Source organism: Chrysochloris asiatica, unplaced genomic scaffold, assembly GCF_000296735.1.
Source record: "Chrysochloris asiatica unplaced genomic scaffold, ChrAsi1.0 scaffold00264, whole genome shotgun sequence".
In the NCBI taxonomy this organism is placed as follows: domain Eukaryota; kingdom Metazoa; phylum Chordata; class Mammalia; order Afrosoricida; family Chrysochloridae; genus Chrysochloris; species Chrysochloris asiatica.
Window position 1 is genome coordinate 1,797,366 of NW_006408782.1, and position 11,558 is coordinate 1,808,923.

At 39.7% G+C, this 11,558-nt stretch overlaps 1 protein-coding gene across 1 annotated transcript in view; it reads left to right on the forward strand.

Annotated features, from left to right (window-relative positions):
- DNAH5 (dynein, axonemal, heavy chain 5) overlaps positions 1 to 11,558 on the forward strand; it is a 408,072-nt gene that overhangs the window by 387,216 nt on the left and 9,298 nt on the right. Inside the window, exons 76-78 of the mRNA XM_006874155.1 lie at positions 810 to 1,022; positions 3,573 to 3,725; positions 4,318 to 4,549. Of these exons, the coding sequence (XP_006874217.1) occupies positions 810 to 1,022; positions 3,573 to 3,725; positions 4,318 to 4,549 (598 nt within the window). The remainder of the gene's footprint in view (positions 1 to 809; positions 1,023 to 3,572; positions 3,726 to 4,317; positions 4,550 to 11,558) is intronic.

Below are 11,558 nucleotides of genomic sequence, written 5' to 3' on the forward strand. Positions count from 1 at the left end.
TCCTTAAAAAGTGTTGTTACTAAGGTTCCAGTTCATACATGCATGGGTTTATTTCAGACAAAATGTATGTAAATATTTCTTCATAATCAGTGGATGACTTCAAACAAATTCTCTCAGTAAAACACTGTCTTAATCTACTAGGTTACCATCAAAAGGAAGGTACAATAAAAACAGTGGTTTCCAAGGAGATCTGCTGGACCAGTTCAATTTAAGGCAGACAGAGATCAGTTTTGAAGGTTATGGGGACTTTTTTGAGGGGACTCCAAGGGGGTCATCTGGAAGCTTTAAGAAAACTGAAAGTTTCATTGATGAAAAAAGCCAGTGTCTAAATTCCCCGTTCCTATCTACCCTGTGTACAGAGGGGATAGCATTGATACTTGATGTGAAGACTCCTTCCCTCTCTCTTGGGATAAAGCACTGGACTACAAGGTCGTTTGGATCACAAGATTGCCAGTTTAAACTCACTAGTGGTTCCTTGGAAACCCTGTACAGGATTGCTATGAGTCAGAACTGACTCAATGGCACTTAACAACACAATCAACCCAGTACACGGAGGAGAGAAGCCTGTTTCTTGATATGCAGAATCCTTCCATTCTGGTTGGAAGTTTGAGCAACTTCATCCATAAACAAAAGAGACATTTCCTTTTGTATTTATTCTCTTTTTTTTCTGATGGTTAAAAAATAATAACAAAAGATCATTTATGGGACTGTAAAATTCTGAGCCTTTTCTGAAGCCCCAGGGCACAGTTTTATGAAATCACGAGCTACTGTCTTCTTCTCAATGTGTGCTTTGAACATCTATATGGCAGGTAAAGGAGAGGCTGCAGAAGATGGGGCTATTCCAGCCAATGAACATTTTCCTCAGGCAGGAGATAGACAGGATGCAGAGGGTCCTCAGCCTTGTCAGGAGCACCCTGACCGAGCTCAAACTTGCTATTGATGGTACCATCATCATGAGTGAAAACCTCCGAGATGCCTTGGATTGCATGTTTGATGCCAGAATTCCTGCTCGATGGAGAAAGGTATGCCTGTCTCTTGCTGATTGGCTAACCTGCATAATCATTTTATTGTGAAGAATAGTGGTAATGGGCATGTGGAAAGTGTGTTGTTGTTGTTAGGTGCCATCGAGCTGGTACCGACCCATAGCGCCCTTATGCACAGCAGAACGAACACTGCCCGATCCTGGGCCAACCTCACTACTGTTGTCATGCTTGAGTTCATCGATGCTGCCCTTGGCCAATCCATCTCATTGGGGTTCTTCCTCTTTTTCTCTGACCTCCACCCTACCAAACATGATATCCTTCTCCAGCGACTGGTCCCTCCTGACAATATGTCAGAAGTATGAAAGACAAAGTTTGGCCATCCTGGCCTCCAAGGAGCACTTTGGCTGCACTTCTTTCAAAACAGATCTATTGGTTCTTTTGGCGGCCCATTTCACTTTTAGTATTCTCCTCCAACACCATAATTCAAACACATCAATTCTTCTATGGTCTTCCTTATTCACTGTCAGGCTTTTGCATGCATATGAGGTTACTAAAAATATCATGGCTTGGGTCAGGCACACTTTAGTCCACAAACTGACATCTTTGCTCTTCAACACTTTAAAAAGGTCTTATGAAGCAGATTTGCCTAATGCAATACGTCATTTGGTTTCTTGACTGCTGCTTCCGTGAGTGTTGATAGTTGATCCAAGAAGAATGAAGTCTTTGACAACTTCACCTTTTTCTCCATTGATAAGAATGTTATTTATTGGTCCAGTGGTGAGGATTTTTGTTTCCTTTACATTGAGATGTAGTTCATACCAAAGGCTGTGCTCTTTGATTTTCATCAGTAAATATTTTAAGTCCTCTTCACTTTCAGCAGGCAAGGTTGTATCATCTGCATATTGCAGGTTGTTAATGAGTCTTCCTCCAATCCTGATGCCACATTTTTCTTTATAGAAAGAAAGTGTGTAGGGATATTTTATTTCAAAGCATTCTTTTGCTTAGGGACTAATTCCCTTTTGTTGTTGTTAGTTGTCATCCAGTCTATTTCAGCTTATGGCTCCCCCATGTGTTACAGTGTAGAACTATTCCCTGGGTTTTCTTAATGTCGTCTTAATGGTACTGCATCTGTGGTACTGATGGGCAGGTATTAACTGCTAACCTACTGAGTAGTACATTTATTCATACATAAAATATTGGTTTTGTTAAGTGCTGTAGAGTTGGTTCCTACTCATGACGAACCTGCATAAGGTTTTGGATGATCAACTCATAGGTTTGAACTGCCAACCTTGTGGTTCACAGTTCAGTGCTAATTCTACAGTGTCACACCAGGAGTCCAGAGTTACAGTGAACACGTCACAGTCACAGTAAAATGTTATAAAAATTATTCCTATCATTGCAACTATGGGTAATGATAATGGCGTATTTGTGTCAATTGTGATCATGAAAGTTCCACAAAAGAATTCAAGGAGAAAGTACTTAATTTGTGGGTGGGACTTAGAGTCCTGGTGTGGTCCTGTAGGATAAGCATTGGACCACAAGGTTAGTTTGAACCGCAAGGTCAGTGATTCAAACTCACGCGGTGTTCCTTAGAAACCCTATTCAGAGTTGCTGTGAGTTGGAACTGACTTGATGTCACTCAACAACAACAACAACAACAACAAAGGGACTTGGGTTTCCATTTGTGTTCATGGATGAGAGGAAATAAAAGTGTATTCTGTAGGGACAGAAACCAGAAAAGCACTCGTGTTTACCTCTTTAAAAATGATAAGTGGAGAGATATGGCTGTGATTTGCTACCCACAGTTTTGTATATTTTAAAGTTGTGATGATTTATCCTGATGAGGCCATGGGCATATATATGGAAATAGAAATTGCATCTTAAGGAGAAATCATAGAAGCCTATTGAATTTCAATAAAGAACAGAATTGGTGAGGTATATGTTTGCATGTGGAAGATGGTTCTATGGTCATCAGGCATCTTGAACAGCACTGTTGTTGTTGTTAAGTGTCCCTGAATCAGTTCTGACTCATAAGGACTATGTGTTCGACAAATTGAAATATTAACAAGCCATGTGCCATCCTCATCATTGTTGCCAGGCTTGAGCCTATTGGTGCACATTGTTGAACAACATACTGTTCTGGTGTTCAGATTGACCTGGTATTTATATGACAGGCTCCTAAGTGACACAAATAGTGCTCAACTAGTAACCTAAAACATTGGTGGTTTGGTCTACCCAGATGTGCTTCAGAAGAAAGGCCTGGTGATCTGCTCTCTTAAAGCTGACAGCCAAGAAAACCCAACGGAGCAGTTCTACTCTGTTGCCATAAATTGGGATTAACTGACAGGCAATGATTTTGTTATATCTGTGTGATGATTAGCTGGTTCTAACGTACCCTAATATCATTAATATTGTTAAGGAGGTAGAGTAATTTAAAAACTTTAAATATCTCAACGTAAGAGGATTTCATGTCTTAGGAACTTTTGTATTCTAAAATTAAAATAGCTATTTCACCATTTTCCTGTGGTCGTAATTAAGACAACAGAATTGAACCAGTATGAATCCACTGCTTTGTTGTTTTCTTTTTAGGCATCTTGGCTTTCAAGTACACTGGGTTTCTGGTTCACTGAACTTATAGAAAGAAACAGCCAGTTTACCTCGTGGGTTTTCAATGGCCGACCCCACTGCTTTTGGATGACAGGCTTCTTTAACCCCCAAGGATTTTTAACTGCAATGCGCCAGGTAATTGCTCTGATTTGTAATTGCTCTGGAATGTTGTGAGATTTTCCTCCTCCAAGGTTTTTTGTTTGTTTGTTGTTTCCCTTCATTATAGTTTTGAAGCACATAAGAAGATGGAGAAGGACTGTTAGTGATTACATTGTCATGAACATAAGTCTAGCAACTTGTCTTCAGACTGGTAGCTTGAATTTCAAAATGCTCTTTCTATAACGTGAAACGTGTGAGAGATACAGCTCCATGGGACTGCCTTGAATTTCTGAGATTGTAGCTTTTCTGCCTTTGACAGGGTGCATTCTGACTAGTTTTCTATCACTCATTTTAGTGGGGCTTTCCTTTTAGGACAGATTTCCTCGTATAGCTTCCAGCTTTCACAGGTTCACTGCACTTGAAGTTATACTTCTTTTAAAAGTGCAAGTGTTAAATTAGGACCTGGATATTGTTTATACAGGAGTATTCTTCGTTCTTTAAATACTATTATAATTTCTTCAGATTAGAGTCCTTTGGAGATATCTTTCCATCAACCTTGTGATCTTTATGTTAAGACAAATGTAAATGTCTCCCTTAAACTCTTTATTTTTCTTTCTGTCTTACACAGGAAATAACTCGTGCTAACAAAGGCTGGGCCCTGGACAATATGGTGCTATGTAATGAGGTCACCAAGTGGATGAAGGACGATATTTCTGCTCCTCCGACTGAGGGTGTCTATGTCTATGGCTTATATCTTGAGGGTGCTGGCTGGGATAAGAGGAACATGAAACTCATTGAATCAAAACCTAAAGTGCTCTTTGAATTGTTGCCAGTCATAAGAATTTTTTCAGAAAACAACAGTAAGTTCTCCTACATGTTCATAATAGATGATATTATTGGATTGGATGGCATTATACACATCATCCTGTTAATATGCAGTGGAGATCTTATTAAAAATATCTTTACCTTCACACCCATGTTTAAGGAGCAACCATTGATCTCTACATACTTTTTAGATTGGTATTGGGGAGGTAAAGGACTATAAAATAGTGCTTGCCCATGGATCGCTGTTGTAAGGAGCTGTCAGATTGACTCTGGCTTGCAACAAGCTTCATGTTTAACAGGATAAAACATCGCTCACTTCTCCACCGTTTTCACAATAATTGGCATGTTTGAGCTTACTGTTACACGCACTGTGTAAACCCATCTCATATAAGGTCTTCATCTACTACTTTATGAAGCATGATGCCCTCCTCTGGGGATTGGTCCCTCTTGATGACGCACAAGTATGTGAGGCGAAGTCTCTCTATGCTTGTTTCTAAGGAACATTCTGGCTGCACTTCTTCCAGGACAGAGTTGTTTGTTCTCTGGCCATCCATGGTACTTTCAATATTCTTCACCAATGTCTAATTCAAATGCATCAGTTCTTCTGTCATCCTCCTTATTCATTGCCCAGCTTTTGCATTCATATGAGGCCTTTGAAAGACTATGGCTTGAGTCAGGCATATCAAAGTCATCAAAGTGACATCTGTGTTTTTAAACTCATTAGGGAGGTCTTTTGCAGCAGATCTCTCCAGTGAAATATGTCATTTGATTTCTTAACTGCTGCTTCCATTGGCTTTGATTGCCTAGCTAATAAAGTAGACAAAACATGTATGGCTAATTCTGACACATTAGCTGATGAAATAAGAAACAAATACTTACCATAGTTAATAAGTGGCAGGAAAAGAAGTTGAGATAATTGTTGGATAATGTGATCAAGGACTAGATGTCAGGGGCAGAAGGGCTTGGGCTGGGATTCAAAGGGTGGATAGGATATGATAGGGTAAGAGCTAGAAAGAAGGGCTTTTGGGAAGAACTTCTTCTTAGGGTTTGTGTGAAGTCTCTGTCTGCATCAGCTTAAAGGTTTGAAATGGAATGCTTAAGAGGCAGCCAACATAGCCCTTTAACTAATGATAAAATGCTGGCTTCATTATAAGCAGCCCATGAATATAATAACACTTCTACAAAGCACATGTGTTATTTCTACTTTCACGAAGTTGTCAAAGCTCTATTTGATAGAGTCTAAAAATATCTAAACTATTTTCCACTGTTGGCTTGATATTATCTGGAGGCTTTGTGTGGCTGCATTTTATTAGCGAACATGTCCTCAGCTGTCACGGCCTTTCAGCATATGAGGGAATCCCCTGCTCATTTCAAAGCAAAAGCTATAAACTTCAGAGGTAGCCATGATGGCAGGTCCCAAGGAAGAAATGATTTTATTTCTGAAGCACAAGAGATTTTCTTTTCAGCAAGTGAAACAGTGAATTAATCCCTCTTTCAAAGACAGCTGGTTGCATTCTCACCCCTTAGGTAAGTAATACAATGTGGAAATGTGGTTAGAGAAGAGAGTTTATAAATTGTGAGCATTTATTCTTTAAACTACCAGCTGCTCCATGGGAGAAAGACGAGGCTTTCTGCTCCCATAAAGATTTACAGCCTCGGAAACCCTGTTCAGGGTCGCTATGGGTCGGAACCGACTCAACAGCACTTAACGACAACAACAACATAGTTTCTATATAGGAAATACACAGCTGTGGTGTGGTTTGTTAAGTGTCATCGAGTCAATTCAGACTCATAGCAATCTTGTATAGGTTTCCCAAGGCCTGGCTGTTGAGTTTGAACCATGACTTTGTGGTTTAAATTGACCTTGTGGTCCAGTGCTTTATCCCATAGTGCCACACCAGGATTCCTGGTATGTTAAGGAATGATATTAACTAGGAGTTGTAGGAAGGCCTTATGAGAAGAGAATGTTTAACTAAGATCCCAGTGATAGAAATGGGCCATAATAATATCCAGGAGTTCAGGTATGGTGTAGTAAAAGCCCTGGGTGGCAAGGTTGGTTTGAACTTCAAGGTCAGCAGTTCAAACTCACAAGCTGCTCTAAAGAAACCCTATACAGGGTTGCTATGAGTTGGAACTGACTCAACGTCACTTAACAACAGCAGCAACATCTAAGGAACAGGAGGAAGAGTATAAAGGCATAGAAGATGGCAATGGATATGTCCTGTTCGAGGACTAGAAAGAAGGTGAATCTGGCTAGGGCATTATGGTACAGGTGAAGGATAGGGAAAGATGGAGGCTGAGACTGTGTGTGAGAAGACCTGATGAGCATGTGTTTTGAGTGGCTTTGGGAGAGTGTCAGCTGTTGACTACAAATCCATTTCTCTTCATCAAGAAAATACTAGAGGAGAAGTGGCCAGGGGGAAGGCTTGCAGAATGTGTCCTTTGGTTGCTTAAATGAATCAAACATCATGCAAGCTTGGCTGCATCCTCTGCTGGGGAAGGGAAGAGAAGGAGGATCAGTGACCACATGACCTTGAACTGCATCACTACCCCCAGCCTTCTTAGGTCCTGGGAAATGTATTTCCCCACAGTCTAGCCCTTTATTCTGGCTTAATCTCCAATCTTAATTGGTCTTAGAACCATGACTGAAGATCTATTTCTCTTGATCTAGAGAACACTAGAGGAAAAGGATCATTTTCTCAAAAACAGAATTATAATGAATTTGCACTTTGTTTTTTCATGAGATGTTGCGGAGGCACCATGATGTACTCATGAGGATTGTTAGGTAAATATTCAACAAGAGCAATAAGAACAACAGAATGAATTTCAAGGAAAAAGTCCTACAATATTTTTTTCTTCTTTAATTTGTAGGAAGTGACAGATACTTTTCTAGATTTATAGAGCTATTCCTTTTTTATTTAGTTCCTCATGATAACCTGCAAAAGCCATAATTCTAATTCCTATTTTGTCTTTAGCTTAGCATGAAGATGAGGTCTTATGGAAGTTACACGACTTGCATACAGTTGCACAGCTAATTAGCAGGGCTGGAATTTAAACTTAGGTTTATATGACTCCAGATCCAGGTTCTACCCACTATGCTACCTCTTCCCAAGATTGGAAGTAGGCTTGTCTCTAGAGAAGCAAAACCATTGAAACTTTATGTATATATATAGGGAGAGAGAGAGAAGGAGAGAGATGCATGTGAAAGTTGGACAGTGAATAAAGAAGACTGTAGATGAATTGATGTATTTGAGTCATGGTATTGGGAGAGAATATTAAAAGTACCATGGACTTCCAAAGAAGCAAACCATTCTAAGTTGGAAGACGTACAGTTCGAATGCTTCTTGGAAGCCAGGATAGCCAGACTTTGTTTCTCTTACTTCACACATATTATTAAGAGGGAACAATCCCTGGAGAAAGACATCATGCTTGGAAAAGTGGAAAGTCAGAGAAAAAGAGGAAGACCCCCAATGAGGTGGATTGGCACATGGGCAATAGCAATCAAGTGAAGCAATGATTGCAAGGTTGGCAAGGAGCAGGCAGTTTTCATTCTGTTTTTTATAAGGTTGCTCTGAGTCGGTACCAACTTGACAGCACCTAACAATAACCAACAAGAGAGAGAGCTAGAGAGAGAAGGTTATGTCAAGGAAATGGCTCACACAGTTGTAAAGTTGGGTGAGTTCCATGTCTGGGTCAGATGAAGCAAGATTGACAAGTCATATGGCAGCCAGGCAGGCAGGTAGGCAGGCACATAGGTGGGCAGGAAGGCAGGTAGGTCTGACAGGTAAGAAGACAAGTTGTTGATGTATCCCTGGATTGGCAGGTAATGGGGCAGACCACTGGCTCAACTGCAAAGAACTGGAGTTTGGAGGACTAACCAGATGCAAGATCCATACACAGCATGATCCAGAAAGCAAGCAAGCTTTGCCTGGATATCTAATATATGGGAAACAGACCACACTCCTGAGGAAACTTCCTTTTAATTGATTGGCTGTTTATAGGAGACCTCACCAATGAGTTGATGGCACCATATTAGATCTCCTTTTGGGGATAACTACATCTCAACTGTCACACCACTGACAATGTTGGCCCAGTCAAGTTGACACAAAATCTTAACAATCTCACCCATCTTCCTGCAAGTACATAAAGGCAGATAGCCATAATATGTCCCAAGTGTTGCAGAGTTTCAAAGCACAGAGTTTCAAAGGTGTGGCTTTATTCTCCCCAGACTTGAGTCTTAGTTTGTCACCTGCAGCTTTGTAATCTTAGGCAAGTAACCCTTAAAGAAGGGTATGGTGGAGATGACAAATGGCTTGGCATTTACAATGGGCTCTCTGTTCTTGACCCAAACTTAATTGCAGCTTGGCTACATTCCCTGGCAGAAGCAGTGAGGGATGTTCACTTATTTATGTTAATTTTCTATTATCATTGTTATTATTATTATTACAAGATATTTGAAGGGTGAAAAGAAATTCTCTCTGTAATTTCAATCTTATTAGCAAAAAGGGTTTAAATAATGAAATGAGTTAAAGCTTCAATAGAGTACCTCCAAGTACATTGATTGGTTTGAGTTTTGAAAGTATGATGTAATATATACTAAAATTTGGATGAAAAATAGAGGCTCAATAAGAAAGTTACATTGTCAGAAAATGAAATTCCTCCCTAAGGTGTTTTATCAGAACTTTTAGACTCCTAAAGTATATAGCTCACCAATTTATACAACCTCTTCCTTCGATTTCTCCTTCTAGAACCCTCAGGCTGTAAATTTATTGAGCTGATTTGTTCTACCTTTCTAGCAGGTTTATTTTTGTCTTCAAAGCTCTTTGTCTAACCAGCGGTAATGTTTTTGAATCATCTGTCCATGTTGTCATTGAGCATCAGTCAGCACTTTCAGTATGAAATTATATTTTCAGCGTCTTCTAATCCAGGTGCAGGAGTTAGTTCCATGCTGTCTCTTGGTACAGGCATTTTTACTCTGAAGCAATTAAAAATAAATAAAGTTGGATAAATACTTTAAGTGTATGTTTTTTCACCCGCTGTCTGAAAGGAATGCTGTTTTCTTTTCAAATCCATTTAGACTTTGGGATTAAAATACAAATTAGTTGAATAGGTCCCTTAGTATGATTATTTTAATAATGATTGGATTCAGATGTAAGACTCAAGAGGCTTACTTCAAGGTTCACGAAATGATTGATTGTCAATTTTTCAGTAAAAAAAACAGTTAGTTGTGTATTTGTTATATGCTTACAAATCCTAGGTTTAAAGGATTTTACTGTATCAGTATAATTAATACTAATTGCATTTTATAAATTCACCCTCACTTTCTTGCTTGATCAGAATTTTTCCTATTTACTATTTCTAGTTGTCTTAGTGGTCTAGTATTACTATATCAGATGACACTGTAGGGCCAGCGCTGGACTGTGAACCACAAGGTTGTCAGTTCAAACCCACCAGCTGCTCCTTGGAAACCCTTTACAGGGTCGCTATGAGTTGGAACCAACTTGACAGCACCTAACCGTTGTTAGTAAAAGCAACTTAATTGAGCAAGTTAATCTTGGGAAATCAGTTTAGTAATTTATATGTTCTGAGATTGTTAATAAATTACTGTTTTTATGATTCAAGTAAATATGGTAATGTATTTCACTAAAGCAAAGTTATCCTTTTAATTAAATGTGATTCATTTTAATACTATGTTAAGGCCACTTGTAATACTGTATAAGCATTTCAGAGTATAAAGATGAATGGAGTCTCAGTTTTTGTCTTCAAGCACTTCATAATTTGAAACAGAAGATAAACTAACATGCCACCTCTTGAGATGGGTCTTATGAGATGTGTAGATAAAGTACACATTTAACGTGAAGCGAATGGAGCTTAACCTCCCAGGCTGCTCACATGCTCAATCTCTCCCTGCCATCCAGTTGGTTCTGACTCACAGCAATGCCGTGTAGAGTTTCTGAGACTGGAAATCTTTACAGGTGCAGACAGCCTCTACTTTCTCCCACTGGAGGCTGGTGGGTTTGACTTGCCTTGAGGTTAGCAGTATAGTGCTAATCCTACAGGCCACCAGTGCTCATATGCAGAGGCCCTTAAACCAAATGAAAGCCAACCAGTGCCCATTGATTTCCACTCATAGCAGCCCTGTACGACAGAGTACAACTGCCTCATCAGGTTTCCAAGGCAGAAATCTTTCTGGAAGCAGATGACCACATCTTTCTCCTGTGGAGCAGCAGGTGGCTTCAAAGATTGGACGGTGGTCAGCTTGGAAAGGCTCCTCAGAAGTCCTCCCAAAGGTGTAACTTGGTATTTGTAAAGTCTTATTTTTAAAGTGGTTTTCCAAACTGAAAAAACTTTAGACCTCATAAGGCCCAATGGTCACTGATCATAGAGAGAAAAATAGCCTGTGTATGGGAATCAGTGCATTTAGCGTGCTTTCATTTTTTAACTGGTATAACTTTATATGTAATCGAGTCCTGAGGTGATGCTGTAGGGTAAGCACTGGACTACTAACTACAAGGTCAGTGGTTCAGATTTACCAGCCACTACGATGGCACTTAACAACAACAAAACTCAGAAACCCTATACAGGGCACTATGAGTTGGAACTGACTCTATGGCACTTATCAGCAGCATATATGTAACAAAACACTCGTCATTTTCATTTTCTTCACATGTTCAATTCATCGGCACTAATTGTGTTCAGGGGTACTGGTTTAACTGGCTACTAACCAAAAAGTTAATGGTGAGAACCCATCAGCAGATTGATGGGAGAAAAGGCCTACTGATCTGTTTCTGTAAAGCTGATTGAGTTGGAAACCCTTGTGCTTGTTAAGTGCTGTCCAAGAGCAACTGGTGGGTTTAGACTACCAACCTTGTGGCTCACCATCCAGGACTTATCCTATAGTGCCATGGACAATTGTATCTGTTGACAGGGTCATTATAAGTTGGAATCAACTCAATGACAAAATACAGTTAATTGTGTTCATTCTGTTGGGCACCATTATCCATATTCAATTTTTTTCTATCTCTCATAACAACAGCTCAGTGT